This window comes from Drosophila virilis, chromosome X, assembly GCF_030788295.1.
Source record: "Drosophila virilis strain 15010-1051.87 chromosome X, Dvir_AGI_RSII-ME, whole genome shotgun sequence".
In the NCBI taxonomy this organism is placed as follows: Eukaryota; Metazoa; Arthropoda; class Insecta; order Diptera; family Drosophilidae; genus Drosophila; species Drosophila virilis.
Window position 1 is genome coordinate 14,469,981 of NC_091543.1, and position 20,172 is coordinate 14,490,152.

The 20,172-nt window shown below is 44.4% G+C and overlaps 4 protein-coding genes across 6 annotated transcripts in view; 2 read left to right on the plus strand and 2 right to left on the minus strand.

Annotated features, from left to right (window-relative positions):
* Positions 1–209: 209 nt before the first annotated feature.
* Chchd2 (Coiled-coil-helix-coiled-coil-helix domain containing 2) lies at positions 210–1,406 on the plus strand. 2 transcript variants are annotated; one of them, XM_002059612.4, is made up of 2 exons: positions 210–392; positions 752–1,406. In XM_002059612.4, exons 1-2 carry the CDS (start codon positions 346–348, stop codon positions 1,206–1,208), a joined length of 504 nt encoding a protein of 167 aa, XP_002059648.1. In that variant the 5' UTR covers positions 210–345; the 3' UTR covers positions 1,209–1,406. The 2 variants fall into 2 exon arrangements, with proteins under 2 accessions (XP_002059648.1, XP_015024199.1); XM_015168713.3 differs by having other exon boundaries at positions 755–1,406.
* Positions 1,407–2,489: 1,083 nt separating this feature from the next.
* LOC6636107 (uncharacterized) lies at positions 2,490–4,868 on the minus strand. The gene is made up of 2 exons (XM_002059613.4): positions 4,535–4,868; positions 2,490–4,424 (listed from the first exon to the last, which is right to left on the minus strand). Exons 1-2 carry the CDS (start codon positions 4,584–4,586, stop codon positions 2,761–2,763), a joined length of 1,716 nt encoding a protein of 571 aa, XP_002059649.1. The 5' UTR covers positions 4,587–4,868; the 3' UTR covers positions 2,490–2,760.
* Positions 4,869–5,454: 586 nt separating this feature from the next.
* xmas (RRM_XMAS2 and SAC3_GANP domain-containing protein xmas) lies at positions 5,455–10,776 on the minus strand. Of its 2 annotated transcripts, XM_070207196.1 has the most exons (4): positions 10,514–10,776; positions 10,304–10,340; positions 8,688–10,251; positions 5,455–8,490 (listed from the first exon to the last, which is right to left on the minus strand). In XM_070207196.1, exons 3-4 carry the CDS (start codon positions 10,149–10,151, stop codon positions 5,527–5,529), a joined length of 4,428 nt encoding a protein of 1,475 aa, XP_070063297.1. In that variant the 5' UTR covers positions 10,152–10,251; positions 10,304–10,340; positions 10,514–10,776; the 3' UTR covers positions 5,455–5,526. The 2 variants fall into 2 exon arrangements, with proteins under 2 accessions (XP_070063297.1, XP_002059650.1); XM_002059614.4 differs by lacking the exon at positions 10,514–10,776 and having other exon boundaries at positions 10,304–10,469.
* A 162-nt stretch (positions 10,777–10,938) lies between these two features.
* baz (par-3 family cell polarity regulator) overlaps positions 10,939–20,172 on the plus strand; it is a 49,431-nt gene continuing 40,197 nt past the window's right edge. Inside the window, exon 1 of the mRNA XM_032440313.2 lies at positions 10,939–12,392. Coding sequence (XP_032296204.1) covers positions 12,273–12,392 — 120 coding nt within the window. The 5' untranslated portion in view covers positions 10,939–12,272. The remainder of the gene's footprint in view (positions 12,393–20,172) is intronic.

Below are 20,172 nucleotides of genomic sequence, written 5' to 3' on the forward strand. Positions count from 1 at the left end.
AAATATCACTAACCATTGCTAGCCCTAAGAAAAAAATGGAAGAAATTCCGTTTACCGTTGATTCAGGCAGCTGGAAGAATCAGATTTGCGCCATATTGATCGAAAATGTATCGATAGATCGCGTACTTGCTAATCGGCCGTCTTTACGGCATTTGCCAACACTGAAATCATCGATACAAGCCAGACATCGATGCGTGCTCACATACAACCCTAGTTGTGCAAAGAACTTTATAAAGCAAAGTAATCATCCGCAGCAACACAGTTAAATTTTCGTAAATAACTAAAAAACTTGTTAGTTTCGGTTTTAAATAAACTAAAAATATAAAAGAAGAAAACTACAACAAAATGGTACGACGTGGACGTTCTGCTAGCCCCCCACCATCAGCCAGACGGTAAGTGACGTGCCATAATGCACCTGTAAATGTAAGAAAATCCAATTGGACAAAATGCGCAAGAGACATGAAACAATGTGTTCTTACTAATTGCAACGCAATTGTTGCAACAAACTGCGATGTGTTGTACGTTTGTGCGCGTCTTTGTCAATGCGAGTGCGATTTGTCGAAATTTAAGGTGACTTCTGGAAGTTTCCGTGGCACAAGGCGTTACGTAACACCTAAACAGATAAACGCGGAAAGGGACACTGTGCAACGAGCAAAGTTCAAACGCGCCGCAGCAACAACAACAACAACAACAATACTAATGGTGTATATATATATACATATATATGATGTGTATTAATTTTGCTTCACAGCAGCGCACCGCCGCAGGCTCGCGCCGCCCCACCACCACAGGCACATGTGCCTGCACGTGCCGCACCACCACCGGCGGCACCCATGGCCGCCGCACCGCCCAGCGCCGTTGGCATGCCGGCACCACAGCAGCCATCGATGTTCCAGCAAATGGCTGCCACCGCTGGAGGCGTTGCCGTTGGCTCAGCGATTGGCCACACTGTCGGCCATGGATTGACATCAATGTTCAGCGGCTCTGGCGATAAGGAGGCCGCAGCGCCAGCCGCTGCCGCGCCAGTTCAACAGCAGCAGCAGCCATACTATGCGCAGCCGGCACAGGGTGCCAATGAGCCACAGGGTGCATGCGCCTGGGAAATTAAACAGTTCCTGCAATGCGCCCAGGGTCAATCGGATCTGTCGCTGTGCGAGGGCTTCAATGAGGCGCTTCGACAGTGCAAGGTGCAGCATCATCTCCAATAAATGACAACTAGAACATCAACAACAACAATAACAACAAAATCGAACACAAAAAACAACACAAATAATCTTCTCATCGATTGATGGCGAAAATGTTGAGCTGACGTTGTTTTTTCTTTCCTTTGTGTTTTTTTTTTTTTTGTTTTTTTTGTTCGTTTCAATTAGTTTTACATATATTATCAATGGATATTGTTAATCAGACGGCAAATTGTTTAATTTAGTCAATTGTTCAATAGAAATGCGTGCAACGGCGTGCGCCAGCCCAACTCCTTGGTAAAAAAAAAAAAGTCCCAAAAAAAAAAAAAACCCGCTGGCGGCGTCGCTCGACACAACAAAAAGAAAATTTCCTTGTGTTTTTCGTACTGTAAATTGTAAAATTCCCTATTTTTCCGTATTAATAACGTAATTTTGCATCGAATTGTGAAATGTTTCGTTCGTTGGACGGCTGCCAAAAAGTGCGAAACACGTGAGTGCTGAGAATGTGGATGAGCTTGCACTTTGACGACGCAGTGCGTCCCGAAATAGTTGCTCTGATTCAAGCTGCTGAGCGGTGGAGGAAGAGGAGAAGGAGGAGGAGGAGGAGGAGCTGCAAACATCGCGTGCGACACTTTGTTTTTGTTATTGCTTTCATTTGTTTTGCTGCTGCGCCAATTAACGCTTGTTTTGGTGAAATGGTGTGACCAGGCGAGGTAAACAAAGGAATCAATTTCGATAAACATGTTTACCATGAGTGTAGGTGTGTGTGTGTGTGTGTGTGTGTGCGCGCGATTAGTCACAGTAAACAATTATCTCTCTACCACCCCCCGCCCCCTGTCGCTATCACTCTATCTGTGCATTTTTAAGCATTTTGAATTGTATTTGAAATACAAGGAAAATATGTGTAAACATGTGCAGGCATTTCTCAGAAACATCTCAAGTTTATTTGTTGAAAATTAATCCAATTGGCTTACAGGATTTATAGCTGCAATTAAATTGGATATAAAACGAGAAAGAAGGTAAGCTTGGCCCAGATATATTGATAAGCAAAAAAAAAGAACTTAATTATATACCTATGATATAGTCGTTAATCGAGATGGCTTGACCAATTCAAGCATTTACTGCTCATATGAAAGTTCCAGCTAGGCGAAGGGCAAACGTAGCAGCAAAGCAGTGTTGTGCAACGCGCCATGCATACGTTGTGGCAGTGGCGCCAATTTTGATTTCAAGTTCAAATGCGAATGATGGTCACCCTGCCAGATTATGTCGAAAATATGGCGCCTCCTCGCCTTCGATTAGAGTAAAGCGCAGGCAGATGCGATTTAACGATTATATTATCTTATATACAATTAATTGAACGGTTGGCACATTGAATTTTGTAAAACATTTGTATAACATATTAAATTGTGTGTAAATTTCATAGTTAACCAGAATATTTAGCAAATGTTGTTGAGAAAATGATTGAAATATTTTTTGGTTTTCTGTTATGCACGATTTGTCGATTTGTTGCCATAGACACAAAATGATTGTATTGCCTATAACAATCGGATTGTATTTATTTTTATGGTTTGCCTGTACTTTAGTTAGCGTCCTCGTCCTCTTCCTCGTCGTCCTCCTCCTGGTCGGCCCTTAAGAGTATGTTCAGCTTGTTCTCCAATATGGCTTTGGCCCGATACGCAGCCGATTGCCCCATAAATATGGCACGCCGATTAACGCTCGGCGATTGATTTATATTCCTGATGATCGGATGCCTATATAGCTGTGGGCTTTCCAGCTGCTTCTCGAATCGTCTGTTGTGCAAATTGCTGCGACCCTCCACGCTGGTCGTGACCAGCTTGAAGAGCGGTGCAATCTTATGGAATGAAATGCTCTCGGTCAGTTGGGGCGTCGACGGCTTCTTTTTGTCCAGCAGATCGCCCAGCAGATCGTTCAGATTCTCCCGTTCGGGGCGTTTGTTGTGAATCAACATCATCTGGCTTTTTTTGGTCTTTGTCGTGGTCTCGTTCATATCAATACTTTTGGTCGGCTGCAGCTTCTGGGCCGGTTTCTGGTAACGGGGCTTCTTGTTCCGTATGATCTTCTTTGGCAGCGTCATCCTGTACGCCTTGATGCTGGGCAGAACCACGGTGGCCGATCTGAAACTCTGTTTGGGCCCATATTTCTTGCCCATGCGCGGAAATGTGTTTTGCACCTGCGGCTGACGCGGCAACTTGAAGCCCCTGTACTTTTGTGTTATGGTCAGCCTTTCAATGTCCGCCGGCGATGGCACCTTCAGTTTGAGTGGCTGTGCCGTGCGCAGTGCCCGGAGCCGGGTCTCGAAGGTCTCCACATTCTGGGACAGCTCGTTGGACTTGAGTATCGACAATGTTGGCGGTCGTAGCTTGTGCATCAATGGATGCTTGGCCATCAAATACTGAACGCTGCTGGAGCGTCTCAGTGCGAAATCCTTTTGTGCCTCGCGACGCTTGGCTACCGAGTCGGCCTCGCATCTCAGTGGCAGGAATGGCGCCAGGCGGCGTTGTTCCTTTGGCTTGGGCCCAGTTGAGATGCTGCGGAACGTTTCGGTGCCATCTAGATGATCCTTATTCTCAAAGAAACGCAGTATGGGCACCATGGGACGCACGCTATCCTTTGTGGGCAGAACCTTTCCAGAATTTGGCAGCAGCTTTTGCGTTGGCCCCGCCAGACGGGGCACGGGCAGCGGCGGCGACTCCTTGGTCAATTTGGACGACCTTAAAATGCTGATATGCGCGGCATCGCCAGTCTCAATGCCCTTCAGCTTGGTGGCTTCCTCCGGGTTAATTAGCTCCAGTATGGGCACCACGGGCCGTTCCGTCAATGTCTTGGGCCGCTTTGTCGCCTTGGCCCTGTCCAGTCTGTCGCTCATTGTGGCAAAGCTGCGCTGCGCATGCAAACTGGCCCACACATTCGATGTGGGCATCATCATCGGTGGCTCGATGCCAATGCTCGAGCGTTTCTGGGTGAGCGTCTTTGGATAGTGGCGCATTGTCACCGGCAGCCGAGCATGCCCGGCATTCGCGACGCTCTGGGCATCGATGGGCTTCTTCTCCAGAAAGTTTAGGCTGGAACGACGTCGGATCATGGCCACCGACATTTTGCGCATCAGACGGCAGCGTACGGATCTGTACGTTGACAAAATGGCCGAGACGGGCCCCTCGCTAGAATTTTGGCTGTTTATCGTTTTGGACAAGGCGCGTTGCCAAATCTGACAGCGGTTGAGAGCTGTCAAAAAAATCCAAAAAAAAAAAAGGAAGAAATTTGTGGAAATGTGTGCAAAAAGAAGCGGGCATATATATATATATGTAGGTATAATGATTCGTTGGGTAACTCACCTCCATTAATGGGCAGCATTCGCAATGAGCCAAGTCCTGGCAGATTATTCATTTTGTTGGTTGATTTTAAAGCTAAAAACTGGCTCCGATTTAACACGACTTGTATTTTGAAGGACTAGACAATTGTCGAAGGTTTTGGTAATTATTTGCAAATAATTGGCTATTCCGCTTAAATTGCACAAAAACTAGAACGTTTCGTATTCCAGTTAATTGTTAATTGCAAACAAAGGTTAGTTCTTCAATTTGTACGGCGTTTTAATTTTGAAATATGCATGAAAATATTAAACTTTTTAAATTGAATTTTGTCTGTTGTACTGTTAAAATAATTTTGATATGAATACTGAGAGAGAGACTGGAGAATGAAAAGTGATCAAGGCCTACATGATTGCCTTTCCATATGAACGCAACTGTCAGAAAATTGCCCAAAATCGATAGCACGATAACACGCACATTTCTTATCGATAGCAAGCAGTGTCGCATAACGCACAAAGCATACTTTATGGCGCCAATTTTGAACTCCAAATGCGCAAATGCGCATAATGCTCACCCTGCCAGACCATGTCGCATGCGTGACGCATTTATCAAACAAGCTTTATTGAAAATAATGAATGACCTATAACTTGTGTGTAATCAAATAAATGAACATATGGTGGCTAAGCAACGGCAAGCGGAGCAGCATGCAGTGTTGTGCAACGAACAGAGCATACTTTATGGCGCCAATTTTGAACTCCAGTTCAAATGCGAATAATGAATGAAATATTGAATGACCTATAACTTATGTGTAATCAGATTAATGAATATATGGTGGCTAAGCAACTGCCCCTTGGCAGTGCTGTGCAATGCGCAAATGCAAGCTATTTTGGCGCAAAAATTCAAAATCGCATTTCTGGCGCACTTCACACAAGCGACCACAATTCGTGTTTACAGTATGACAATTTAAATAAATTTATTACGAATCTCGAAACTTGTATAAAACAACTAGTATATATAAATTATAAGAACTTATTGGCACGTTGCAGCACTTGAAGGCGGCGCTCCTCGCTCGTCTGGCTAACATCGAGCAGACGCTCGGTGCGATCCAACAGAGCTGTGCACTCATCGGCGGATGAACTGAGTCGTTGTCGCTTGATGTTCTGACGCGTTGGCAAGTTTTCAGCCCGTCGTTCTGGATGATATTGCTGCTGCTGCTGCTGCTGCTGATGGTGATGGTGAAGCTGCTGTCGGTCACAGCGTTTCATGGTGCGCTCCATCTTGTCCAGCGGCTCGTTCAGGACGCTCAATGTCTTGCGCTCAAAGCGCTGTTGCTGGCACTTGTCCAGCGCGGCCTGAGCCTGTTGCAGCACTTGCTCAAAGCTAAGCGGCTCCGGCTGAGTGGTCTCCGCTTGATACAACTGTTCCTGTTCCTGTTCCTGCGCCTGCTGCTGCTGCTGCTGCCCATCATCCACAAGTGTTGCTTCCGTTGGCTGCTCCGCAGTCTGCCAGTCGAAGTACCAGTGCGACTCAAAGCAACGCTGCATGGTGTGGCGTCTGTAGACAACAGCTGCTGGCAGCGTGGCTGCAGTGCGGCGCAGCATATGCTGTAGCCGCTCCTTGGCAAAGATCTCGACAATGTCCAGATAGTTGGGACTGCCTGCGCGCAGCTGCAGCTCCAGCGTTTGTATGGCACGCAGCGCCACCGTCTCCACCAGAGATTCTTCCTCGCTTAGCTGGGCATAGTTCAGCAACCATTCGCAAATCTCACGTTGTCCGGCTGGCAGTGGCAGCATCTCCGGCAGCTTGGCCTGCTCGAGCAGCTGTACGATCTGAGCACGTTGTTGGCGCGTCTGCCAGCCAGTCACAAAGTATTCCAGTCGATTGGGCAGCGGTGTCTGCGGCGGCAGCGGCTCCACATAGCAGCGCAGCTCCTGCGGCAGCTGCGGACGATCCTCCAGCTGTTCGCCCGCCACCAGCTGCAGGCGATGCACTGCCTCATTGTACAGCTGGGCACAGAACTGTGGCGACTGGCGACAGCGACTGCCAATGGTCGCATCCCGTTGCGCCGCATGGCGCAGCCGCTGGAACAGCTCGTCGCCCAAATGGCAATGCAGCCATTCGTGCAGCTCCATCTGCTGCAACGGACCGCGACTGCGATGCGGCTGCTTGGCCAGAAATTGTGCGGCACACTGAAGCAGGGCCACCAGCTGCAGCTTCTGTTTGCCGTGCGCCATTGTGCGGCAGTCGTAGATGCGATAAGCTCGCAGCGTTTCCAGCTGCAGCTGCTGCGCCAGCAGGGTCTGCGGCGTCTCCTGCTGTTGCACAATGAGCGCCACATAGCCGCAGCCGCTGTTGCGCACGAGGCTGTGCAAACGATGACGCGCCTCCAGCAGCTGTTTGGCATCCACAAAGCAAACGATGCCATCGGCATTGGCCAGCAGCTGCTTAGAGTGCGACTCCGAGCTACCCTTTAGCTTGTGCACGCACAGCGCCACGCCGTGGGCGAGTCCATTGATGTAGGCTGCGCCGTCGCCTGGATTTTGTGCAGCGCCTTGCACCGGCTGCTGCAGCAGTCCGCGATCCAATGCATGCTCCATGACAAGTCCCGCATTGCCGTCGGGCAGTGATAGCAACAGCTTGAAATAGTGACGGGCGCCGGGAATGAAATGTTGTTGCTGCTGGTGTTGCTGTTGGAACGCGCGGGCAAGCAGCTCCCACAGGTCCAGCTTGAGCCAGCACTGATCCTCCATGCCCGCCAGCAGCTGGCGATAGTCACAGGGCTCGCCCTGACGATAGCGACGCATCAGGCGCAACGGCAGCTCCGCCGTCCGCATGTCCAGCAATCGCTGGCTCGACTCGCCGCCAAAGCTGAGCGGCAGGCACGCGAACAGCGCATCCTTGCGCTGCTGGACACGTCGATAATTGCGCCAGCGTCGCCAATAGTGACGCATCAGACCCATTTCATAGTCGGCGCGCAGCAGATTCCGCCTGGCCAGCTCCACAACCTGCTCCTCCAGCAGCGACTCGTACAAGTCCAGCGCCTGCCTATATAGACGCCACTCCTCCTGACACATGCACGCCAGCTGCTGGTCAATTAGTTCGCTTAGCAGCTGCTTGCATTGCGCCTCACGTGCCACCGCCTGGCGTTCCAGGCGCAGACGTTGCGCCTCGGCTTCCGCGGCTGCGGCTGCTGCCGCCTGCTGCTCTCGACGCTGTTGCTCCTCCTTGGCCAGTCTCTGTTCCAGCTGGCGCTGCCGTCTCGCACGCTCCGCCTGCTCCAGCTTGACCTTCTGCATCTCGAGCAGCTCCAGTTCGCGCTGCTTGGCCGTCGCTATAGCCTGCTGCAGTGCAGCCAGTTTGGCATCATCGGCGGCCTTTTGCTGGCGCTGCTGTTCCGCCACAGTTGCTGCTGCTGCTGCGCTCTGCGCCGACTGCGGCGCTGCTGCTGCTGCGGCTGCAAAGCTGAAGCCAATGCTGGTGCTCTGGCTGGGCTGTGCCGTGAATATGTTGCTTGTAAATGCAGCGGCATGTTGTTGAAGCAACATATCCGGTCTGTAATCCTTGTTGTGGCTCGCCTGCGCTGGCACCGACAGCAGCTGTGTCGGATGTGAATGGGCTTGTGGCGGCGGCGGCTGCGGTGGCGGCGTCGTTGATTTGATCTTCGGCGAAACGGGCGCCGAGAAGAGCGGCACCTTGAACAGATTATCCATTTGTCCTGCGCTTGTGCTCTGTGTGTCTGCGTTGACTGCTGCTGCTGTTGTCCTTGTTGTCGTTGTCGCTGCTGCTGCTGCTGCTGCTCTTGATTCCTCCTCCAGCTGCACGCTGTTGGGCAGCTGATCCCTGGCCGTCCAGGCGCTGCTCTTAAGATAGCCCTGCTCATTGAAGCTGTTGTGCGGCCGATGATTTTTGTACAGCGATTTGGGCGGCAGCGGCTCACCGCAAATGCATTCGCCAACGCTCTGATGTCGCTTCGATTCCACCAGCTGCACGAAAGAGACAGAGAGAGAGAGAGAGGGAGAGAGAACGATTTGTTACCAATTAGAGCGAGATCAAAGCAGGACACAAATTCGTGAGGCAAATGTATACAAGGGAATTAAATCTATGGCCCATGCCTGGCTAGGAATGAAATCTTTCCGGATCTGGATCGACTGATGTTTTGATCCGTTCGTGGAGCACTCACCTTGAACTGTCTGCTCAGCTTGTAGTGCTCCGGCGTGTGTATGCGCGTCAGTTCCACACGGCCCGATTGATTGACATTCAGGCCGCAGCATTCGACGAATTCGATGGCCTCCGCATCGCTGGAGAAGAGCAGCATCTGGCTTATGAATCGGACGGGCAGTGAGGAGAACTCGTATTTGCGCGGCGCACGATAGGCCTGCACGATGCGATGCAGGGCGAGAATGCGCAGGCGCATAAAGTAGGTGACCAGGATGCAGGCGCTCAGATAGCTTGTTTCCGGTTCGCGCAGCAGCTGAAAGAAGCGCACAAAGTTTGTGTCGTGCAGCGCCAAATAGAATTGAATGGCACGCCGTATTTCCGTGCAGTTCTGCAGCTCCACGGGCAGCTGGGCAATGTCCCAGAGAAAGTTGGCATCCGCCAGATTGAGCAGAACAATATAGCCGCGAAATTCAGCCTCGCGCGGACACTGCACACCCTTCAGGCGCAGATCATGGTACATGTACTTGAGGGTTTGCAGGCATTTCGTTAGATTCTCGGCATTGATTTTCGTATCAAAGACGCTGGGATCTTCGGCGACCAGGCGGGCGGCGCAGTGTATGTGAAAGCGTGCGCATTGCTCCACCAGCTTGACGGCGCCCAGCGAGCACAGCTCCTGCTGTGTGATCTCCTTGCGTATGGAGCGTGTGCGATCCCAAACGAAATGAAACCAATCGCCCAGGTTCTCCGTTTGCTCGCTTATATCCATGATCTCGTGCATTAGATAGCTCATGGTCATGTGCAGTGCCTGCTCTGCGCGCAGCTCGTGCGGCAGCGGTGTCTCCTGATCGGCGCTGCTGCGCGAATACTGCTTCAATGCGAGCTCATGGCAGATCTGCTCATCGGAGCCCGGCTTCAGTTCGTAGAGTGCCACCTGACGTTGAAATTCGCGCAGCACACGCTCCTTCTCTGGACACATGTCCGGACAGTGACCCTGCAGACGCTGTGCGTCCGTGGTGCCACGTCGCAGATTCAGCCGCAACAGTTTATCCCTTGCGTCCAGCACGCGATACTTCTCTTCGCTGGTGTGGGCCGGCTTGCGCATAAGCGCCTCCAGCTCCAATTTGGCCGCCTTGTATTGCGCCGGTGCACGCTGACGTTCACGCTCTCGCTCTCGTTCCCTCTCCCGCTCCCGCTCACGCTCAGCGTTGCCGCTCGTTGGCGTTGCGATGGGTCTTGGCGCGCCAAAGGAACTAGCTGCTTTTGGTGCGCTCGCCACCTTGCTGCCAGCATATTCGTTGCGCCAGCCGGCGCTCAGAGCACTCAGCTCGGCCTGCACATCGGGATCGACCCATTCCTCGGTTTTTTGTGCCGGCGCGCTTTCGTTCTCGGCGTAGCTCATCTCAAACTCGTGACCGTTGTAGACGTTGCCCTCGCGCAGTGCTGCGGCTGCCTCAGCCTCGCTGGCATAGCTGACCGTGCATGTCATCCGTCTGGGCCGCAGCACAAAATTCACCAGGTTGCCAAAGCGGCTGAAATGCGTGCGCGCCACAAATTTGTCAAGGAAAAGTTCCGGTATGTTGGTGCATCTAAAATTTACAACTTGTTAGCCGCACACAGCCTGTACTGTTTAGTACTTACAGCAGTGTCTTGTAGTTGTAGGCAGCGCCTGACCGAGCTTCCGCCATGTCAAAAAAAAAAATCAAATATAAACAATTAGTAAACGAATATCGTTAATATATTGGCCAATGTCTAAATTCGCAACTAGTTTCGTTTTTACTTGCGGTGGCCAAACAGAGTTTTTGTATTTGCCTACCTCGGTCACACTGAATATTATATTCGATTACTTACATATTTTACATATTTTGAAAATATGGTCACTCAAAATTGCATTGTTAAACTGGTCACACGTTTGCGCGGCAATATTTTTGATACCTTAATTGCAGCAATTGAAGAGCTCAATTGGGCGCAGTAATTGTCATTTTGTTATTGGCAACGTTTAATTTTAAAATACTAAAAGCCTGTCATACAAGTATATATTGAATAAACAAAACCTCAGCTGTGCGTTGTAAAATTGCACAATAAATGTGTTTGAAGACGTCCCACATTTAATTAGCCTTTTGGCAACGGATGGTAACAATATTAAATTGAAGAATCTGTCATATTGTTTACAGTTAAATTTATGCATTCGATGTGTCAAACTATCGAGTTTTAAAAAGTATCGGCATAAAATTAGCGATAGTTTGGTGCATCGATAAACCGATGCTCCAGCCGTCGCTAGTTGTTGTTGGCATTTAACGCGGAGACAGCGTTCGCAGCGCAGCGCGATGTTCAACGCTAAAGAATTTGTTTTTTTTTTTTTTTGTTTTTGTTTTTGAAATAACACGTTAAGAACCACTAAATGATAATTGTGTAGAATCGTGATCGAATCAAGTGCAAATGCAAAACACACATAACTGTAGGTGCAAGCATAACAAAAGAGAAGCTAACTAAAAGCAAAACGACGCTTACTTACAAAAGCGAAGATAACCACGAAACGACGTTGCGAACGGTGCGACGAAAAATGATCGAACGGAATATGTGTGCCACCAGTTGGTAAAAGAGACAATTTAACTCTTAAATAAAAGCTAAAAGCTGATACAAAAAAAAAAAAAAAATAAAAAAAAAAAACGCTAATCAAGCAAACAAATTGTTTTTTCTTATACATTTTTTTGTCAAAAATTGCAATTGTCGTTGCAGTTCGCGGGGTGCAGCTGGTATTTATTGTTGTTGTCTAACGTGTTTTATTTTTTTTTTTTATTATTGTTGTTGCGTTTGGTTACGACGTTTCCGATGATCTTGGCCTGTTGTTTGGCTTATTTTTTGTGTGTGCTGTGTTGTTATTGTAACTCGTTTTGCGCGTGTGATTCATGCAACAACAAAAAGCCATAACAACAGTTAACAGAAAATGCAGTGAAATATGCTAAACAAATAAACAAAGCAAAGAGCGTACAACAGCTAAAAGAACGAGAAGAGGCCATCCTGCAACGCGAGCGCGACATATAAAATACGATAACAAAATAAAATAATACAAAGCGGCGCTCTCTCACACACACACACACACACGCACGCGCGCACGCACACGCGATAGTTCTTTCTGTCTGGTGGTAGGTGAACACAAAAAAAAAAAAACGTTTTTTTCCCTGTCGTGTGTACAGCTGCTGTCAAGTGCGCAGTCGCAGCCGCAGCCGCAGCAGCGACGCCAAAGTCCTTTAAGCGTGTGTAGTGCAGGCCATCTCGCTCTCACATACATATGCCATACTGTCCAGCTAGATGAATAGCAACGCACACACACACACACTCACCGAGAGAATCGTGTGCAGCTGCTGAGGAGCAGATGAAAGGAGAAGATGATGCCAAAGCCAAATGCCAGTAACAGACAGCAACAACAGCAGCAGCAACAGCAACAACAACAACGTGCAGACGAGCAAAATATGTATCTAGATTAATAAGAAAAACAACAAGAACGAAAGCGACTGCAACTGCATTAATACATTCCCCACACAAGTGCATTATTAATATATTTAATCAAAGTGTTATCGAACGTGTTATCGAACGTGTTATCGAAACTATGAAGGTTACCGTTTGCTTCGGCGATGTTCGCATTTTGGTGCCCTGCGGCAGCGGCGAGCTTCTCGTCCGGGATTTGATCAGCGAGGCCACGCGACGCTACAAAAAGGCAGCCGGCAAGGTGAGTAACTTATTCCCTCCTTCTCTCCCTTCCACCCCCCCTTGACAACACACACACACACACACATAAGTCTCCCTACGGTTTTCATCCCCGCCCCGTTTGATATTGTACAGCGGAAATGCTACACTTGAGCGTCAGTTGTTTGTAATTACAAAACAAAAAAAAAAAAGCCGAACTCAAAAGAAGTCGAAAGTGTATGGCCAGCATGTGTGTGTGTGTGTGCACATGTGAGTGTTATCGCCCATTTGAAAGATGGTAGAGCAGATCGGAATGTTCGTTTGTCTAGGTAAAATATTTGAATAATGATAAGCGGCGACCCAATAAAGAACGCTCCAAAAGTAAGAAGAAGAAAACAGGCAAGCAAATGAGTTGAAATATTCGTACGAAGCAAAGGCTAAGTCGAAGAATGAATACCCTTTTAGACCAGGGCTGCAAAGCCTTCAAATGTAGTTGGTTCTTGAAACGGATTTTTTTTCTTTCACATACTTGATCTCAGGAAAAATGCAATTTTTTACTAAGTTATCATTTGATTGGGGTTTTAGGTGGGTTATTTTTGTCTCTTTCGTTTGCGACTGAAATCTAAGCTAGAATTCCCAGCTTCAGTTGGTTGGCTTCAAATCTGGCTCGCAGCCTTTTTTTATTATTATTATTATTAGTGCAGTGAAAGTTCGATTAGAGGAAATTTTGTTGGTCTTAATTGCGATTTGTTAACCTAAAAAAGTGCTAGAACCCAGGTAAGGGTATACGAAATAAGATGGAAATGTATTTACATACATTTCTTGAAGAATTGATAACAACAACAAACAAAATCAAAAAGACGAGCCAAGCATAAACGCAGAGCCCAGAATACAAATAAAAAGCATAAAACTAAAGTAAATAAATACCTTAAAAAAAGGCAAAGACGGCGGGCGCAGAGCGCACTTTGAACTCATTTGAACCCGAGATGAGCAGCTTGTAACTTCTCAACCTTGCAGGGGCAGCCAAATTAGGGGCCCAACCTTCTGCCAAAGAGACACGACAGGTATACAGCGAAGAAGAAGAAGCAGAAGAAGACAAATGGTATAGGGTTCTGATTGGGGCAAGGGTTCCGGACGGCTGCAGGCAGCGGCAGCGTCTTGTAATTAATCAAAAATGCATTCCACTCTAAGACATGTAAGATATCCATGCTCCCAGAGGGAAATCAAATCAATTTTTATTATGCTAATCACAATGATGATGATGATGATGATCACTATCGAGCTGATTAAGCTATTATACAAATTTGGTGTTTCGGTATTTCCGGTTAATATTTTTTTTCATTACTTTGTATGCCAAGAAAACATTATAATTTTATGTAACAGGCAGATGGGGTTATTATCGTTTCTACATCAGGACAAGAATATGATTCGTTCTGGTCCCGTCTGTCTGTCTATAAAATAGATCAGATCAAATGTCATGTCACAGTTAAATCAACATTTACAAACGGCAGGATTCCAGAGTCGGAAAAACAAAAAAAAAAAAACATAATCTACGGTTCTTAAGTTTGCCTTTCACATGCCCGATACAAAGCTTGGCTTTTCATCAGCGACAATCTCTTTTTGGTTTTTTTTTTTTGTTTTCAAATAATTTTGTGCAACGTGTGAATTTGGCGCACTCTCAATTGTTTCCTAGTGGCTCGCCAAAAACTGTGTCAGCTGCAAATGTGAAGCTCTAAAAAAAAAAAAAAGATAAGACGGCGCTTTCCATTTCGCGATCACGTGTGTGTGCGCGAGAGACTGGAGAGACTGAAGACCCAGACCCAGACCCAGACCCAGAACCAGACACAGCTCTACATATATCTAACTATTCACGGCTCGAGAGCGCTTCGCGGCGAACTTGCTAATTATGCAATTTAATGCCTCAACGGCACAGAAATTGCAACATCAACAAAAAAAAAAAGTATATAAAGAAAAAAAAAAATAACGAACGAACAACTTTGGATCTGATTTCAAATTCTCGCACATAGCATGTTGATAGCCGTTGGCAACAGTTTCTCTACCCTTTGCCAGCAACAGCAACTCAGATTCGGAATCAGATTCAGATTCGGATTCGGATTCGCTTTCGCAGCTGCTATTTTTTTCTATATATCTGCACACTCGGTATTTGGGCCAGATTCCACAAAGATGCGCAACTGATCCAATCCCAGCTGCATTGCAACTGGGCCAATTGTGCTGCGATTGCAATTAACTTTGGCATGCTGCAAATGCGGCTTATTACAAACTCTTGTATTTCGATTTATTACAAAACTCTGTCTAAGTAAAAACGGAAAAAGAAACGAGAAAGTAACGATACACTCGGCATGTCGAAGATCTAATACCCTTTGCGGGCATTTGTGCAGCTCCTAGATCAGTTTTGAGTTTGACGAAAGTCTCTACAATTCGACGGATGTCTCCTATATGGCAGCTATATGATCTGATGTTCCGATAAGCTGAGCTGAGCTTTTCCACACAAGAGCGCTCCTTTTCGATAGACTAGGCGACTAGTTCGCTGCACAGAGACAGAGCTGAAAAAATAAAAGTAATATACAATGAAAGTATTAATAAAAATTTCCTAAAGATATTATATGACATATTTGCGTGTGTCCAACAACATCGTAAAGATAATCAAGTTCTGCGCGAGTGCAAAGCACATTTGAACGACTCAAATTATTGATATAATAAATTTGCATGATGTTTAATCAATTTTCTGCCGTCTCCGCGAGCTCAGTTGGAATTGTCTCTGTGTGCTCTGTGGGCGTTTTTCACGCCTTATCGACTTATCGCCGGCGCTCAGCCGGGCAGCCGATCAGCCGATCAGCCGGGCAACTGGGCGGCCGGACAACTGTCCAACTGTCCAACTGGTTGCTGGGCGTGCCATTTGAGTCATTTGTTTTGTTTGTTTTCATTTTTGTTTTTTGGCAACGAGAATCGTGTGGGGATTCGGTCTGGACGCTGGAAAAGATTCATTGAGCATTCAGTTGTTGTTTTTTGTTTTTTTGTTGTGAATTCTTTGGCCAAATCGTAAAAGAGAAAAAACCTGTTTTGCGCAATTTGTAAATTATTTCGTCATGGCAACAACAACAACAACAACAAGAAAACAGAAATATGGAAAAAAGCATTAAAACAAAATACAGTGAGAGCTAAACATTCAATGGGAACACGCTGACGACGCTGGCGCAAAAATATTTTTGCCAGTTAAATATTTGAAAATTTGCGCACGCTAATTGTAGCGCATTTTACGTGCGCTCTAATTGGGCCCCACGTTCGATTGGAAAAAACTCAACACCTGTTCAACACACACACACGCACACACACACACACATCTCCAAAAGGAAGATTAACAAATTGGCCAAAAATAATAATTATTATAATTATGTCGAAAACAAAACCCGACCCTGTTTGTTCTATATTAAGCCATAGAGATTGGTCGCCTGCAATGTGGAAAGCTTTTCCCAATTCAATTTGTTCTAGTTTGCGCTGGAATCGATCAGAACCTTTTGATCTATGTCAAGCAAAAGACTGTGAAATAGGGGCATAGTTGCATGGATGTGGGATGAAGGGTATCCGATAAAGGATATAGCATATAGAATATGAGATATGGGATTGGACATAGGATAGGATGTAGGATATATGATATAGGGTATATCATATGGGATATAGGGTATAAGATAAAAGGTATATGAAATAGGTTATATGATATAGAATATTGAATATAGGATAAATGATTTAGGATGTAGAATATGGGATACGAGATATAGGACATGGGATATAAGATATAGGATATGGGATATAAGATATAAGATATAAGATATAGAATGTGGGATATGGAATATAGGATATAGGATATAGAAAATGGAATATAGGATATGGGATATAGGGAATTTGGTATAGGGTATTCCTTATACGATATACAATAATTTATATACGATATAGGATGTAGAATATTGACTATAGGATATAGGGCATACGGTATAGGGCTTAAAGTATAGAGCGAGGATATAGTTTATAGGCTATTGGATATAGTTACAATGATGGGCCATTAACAATGAGGCGAATTGAGAATATAGCCCAATATCGTGTGTTTTTTAAGAAATTCTTCGAAAGCAAATTATACATTGAATTGATCTTATGCATTTCTAAATGCGTCTTCTTATTATCTAAAATTTGTCATTCAGAAATTATTCTGTATAGTTCGTGCATCTATTCAGATATTTGTCAAGTATTTGTTTTTGGATGAATATCGAGTTGGAATTCAAGAAATCGTTGCAAGGTGCAGTTGCAGCATTATTGATAATTGGCCAACGGCAACTATAAAAGATAAACAATTTCATGTGCATAACCGGAAATCGAAAACTGGTTTTGCGCACAGCAGCAATGCCCCGCAGCATTACCCCAATCCCCCCTCGCCTCGCCTCGCCTCGCCGCTCTCACGCCACGAAGCCAAATTGAAAACCAAACTAAAATATTGTATAAAATTTATATATATTTTTTTTAAAAACAATTATAAATATAATTGGAGTCAGGTTATAAATGGGCAAATTGCGTTATAAATATGTGCTAAAATTTCTTGATATAAATTGGAAGCTTTGAATTTGCATTATAAGGGTATATTATATATATTGGATATATAAGTTCTGGCTTTGAATATTCAATGTGTGCAACCCTTTCCGTGGCTCACTTCAAGGCTTTCTTTGCTTTGTTAACCTCAAAATTCCGCAGCGTTTGGCTCAGAATGCAAGCCAATTATGGCTATGGGACTAATGCCATAATGGTATACCATTTAAGCCCCCCTTCCCTCTCCCCGCGCCCTGTGCAATGCAATAGAATGGAAGCTCAAGAAATATGTATAAACACGTTAGAACATGTTTAAACAATGCGCGACTATATGATACTACGGCAAAAAACAAGGTAATTTCCTTTATAATTTGTGTATCAATATTGCGCGTCTCTGGAATATAAGTATATTGATTGTCTATAGTTGATAATAATATAATAATATATATAATTAATATTTGGCATATTAAGTTTTTTTTTTTTTCTCAACAAAGCTCAAACGCCTCATATTTTTCTTTATTTTTTTTTTTTAAATTTTGTATTTAATCTCGATTTATGTTCAATTAGAACTAGCTGAAATGCAACAACCTAGCGCATTCACATGTTTTGGCATTTATTTCTAGGGTATAAAAAATCAATTGCGTTTTAATTTTTTGCGCCCACCTTGACAAAATGTGAGCCGAGCAGCAGGCAGCTTGGCCAGTTGGTAGACTCACGAGGGTTGGCTGCGTTTTGTTTTTGCGTTGCCAGGCCAACAGGCACAACATATGGCATATATATATATATATATATATATATATATATATATATATATATATAATAGTACACTTATTGAGTATAGTCTGACATACATAGAGAGTGGCGACTGCGTCATTCCCCATTAAAGGGGCGTCCAATAGTTGGCATTGTCGTGTAATATCCACCTATAGATATGTTACTCACACTTCTACTCGTACACACTCGTGCACTGAGACTCAGATAGCTGTTCGCATTCGTTTTCTTATTCATATCTTTATAATGATTGCATTGTTGTGGCCTACGCTAGCGGGCTGCCTGGCTGGAAGCTTGGGTTGATTCATGACGCTTGACCAAATTAGGCGCGAAATTCAATTGAATTATTGTCTCAGTCGCAGTCTCCGACCCGAATTTGATCTGAAGTTTGACTTTAGTTTTCGGTTGCTTTGTAATTGAAAACAATTTTCAACAACATTCGTTGCCCGCCCACGGAGCACTCAATTTCATATCAAAACGCCCACAACTTCAAATTGAATACAACTCATTTTCTCGCCGAATGCCGGAATGCATCGAAAATGAAACTTAACAAATTGATTACAAGCAAACTGCTCGATCAAAATAAGCAGCAGTAATTGATATGGATTGTGACCATATAAACACACTTTGTTGAAATTAAGCCTTAAATAATATTTGAGCTTGCGCTTAAAGCTGAAAGAAACAAAAAAGAAAAAACTTTGTAAAATAAGCTGTCTTTGAATTGTTTAGAATTCGTTGAAAATTGCAAATACGCTGTATGGATCAAATGAAAACCCAAAGAAAAGAATTTGTATTTTCAATTTCATAAACAATTCTTATCTATATTGAAATTCAAGCATTTTATGTGCTGTGACTTTTAACCTCGTTCAAATATGTTGAATATATTATTAAAGTCACGATATTTGTTGAGTATTGTGTGGCATTTCTTTCTAAATCATAAAATTTTATTATGTTGTTTGTTTGCCATACCCTGTACACACTTCAAATGGGTGGGATTGTGTTAGTTCAAAAGTATGTGACAGATAGCAGAAGACTTTGCTGTCTAAACAGAGTATGTATATTCTTGATTTGTCAGTTCGTTGGCGTCCATCTCAGAGACTATAAGAACTAGAGAGAATCTAGTTTGTTTTCAGTCATCGATAGCTAACATCGTTAGCATGAAATCGACAACTATCGCTATCGAACAAATCGATATAAAATCGATAATAGTCTATATCGAAATTAATAGCAATCTATATTGAAATCTATAACATTCGATATCGAAATCCATAGCAATCGCTATCGAAATATATATTAAAATCGATAGAAATCGATATTTGAATTAATACAAATCGATAAGTACTGTTTATTTTTTTTAATCCTATTCCGAAAACTATATTAAATATTAATTTTATACTCATTTTCACTCAACTGACGATAATATGAATACTTACTTTATTTTACTCTTTCATTAAGTGTTCTTATCTTAGTGCTCCATAGTCAAATTTATTGTTAACTGTTTTACGTGTTCAATTTGCCACAAACTGGCAATGGATATGCCATGTTAGTGCCCATGTAGGGTATACAGCGGGCATATGCGCTACTCAAACAGTATGTCTAGCCAGCCGACCCAAATAGCCCATTGTTAACTGCATTTGGCTTTGTTGCTGCCCTGTAAAACAAAAAAAAATTTTGTTGGGTTGTTTTTGTTTTGCTTTGATTGGCGTTTTGGGTAGGTATTATCTATTTGCATGCCTGCCACACGCCGCATGCCACACGACTGCACGATGTTGTTGCATTCTGTGGTTGCTACACCCGCTGCAGGGAGTTGCGAGTCAAATGAATGCCCTGGACGAAAACCTGGTCTTTTGGTATCTTCTACAATTACAATACTTTTATTGCTGCACTAATTGAGTATCTATTTTGGTCACGCACGTGTCTCCCCTCGTCCAACTTCTGACTTTGTATTCTTTTCGGCGTGTGTGCTGTTTGTTGTCCATTGTTTGGTTTGGCTTGTTATACCCTGTAGTCGAAAAGATGCGGCATGATATTATATAATAGACAGTCGAATCTAAATGTGAAGCAATGATCTGTTTATACATTCATCTTTTTTTAGAGCTGGTCAAGTTAATGTAAATGCTAAGAGCTCAATTTTTGGACATTTATGCCATTTTGTTAACCAACCCAACTCTATGGAAGCATTATAAAGGCCCCGTTTATTATAGCCTGAATATTTGGTATATTTTTATTTTCGATTAAATTCGATAAATTTGGCATAATTTAAACATTAAAAAATTATAAACATTTAATGTTGATATTTTTCGGAATTTGGTTTATATTTGATAGAATATTCAAAAACACTCAAAATTCTGATAGTATTCCATATTTTTTTTACAAAATAAACACAGAAGTTATTGAATAGTTGAAGCATCGCATTCAAATTTAGAGAAGAGCTCAAGTGAGCACAGCAAAACACAGGG

Excerpts from the sequence above, each read along its gene's own strand:
- Chchd2 (XM_002059612.4), top strand. The coding sequence starts at position 346 with ATGGTACGACGTGGACGTTCTGCTAGCCCCCCACCATCAGCCAGACG. Across the intron at positions 393-751 it reads CCCCCACCATCAGCCAGACG|CAGCGCACCGCCGCAGGCTC; the intron begins GTAAGTGACGTG and ends TTTGCTTCACAG.
- LOC6636107 (XM_002059613.4), bottom strand. The coding sequence starts at position 4,586 with ATGAATAATCTGCCAGGACTTGGCTCATTGCGAATGCTGCCCATTAAT. Across the intron at positions 4,425-4,534 it reads AATGCTGCCCATTAATGGAG|CTCTCAACCGCTGTCAGATT; the intron begins GTGAGTTACCCA and ends TTTTTTTGACAG.
- xmas (XM_002059614.4), bottom strand. The coding sequence starts at position 10,350 with ATGGCGGAAGCTCGGTCAGGCGCTGCCTACAACTACAAGACACTGCT. Across the intron at positions 10,252-10,303 it reads TACAACTACAAGACACTGCT|ATGCACCAACATACCGGAAC; the intron begins GTAAGTACTAAA and ends TGTAAATTTTAG. Across the intron at positions 8,491-8,687 it reads AGCTGAGCAGACAGTTCAAG|CTGGTGGAATCGAAGCGACA; the intron begins GTGAGTGCTCCA and ends TCTTTCGTGCAG.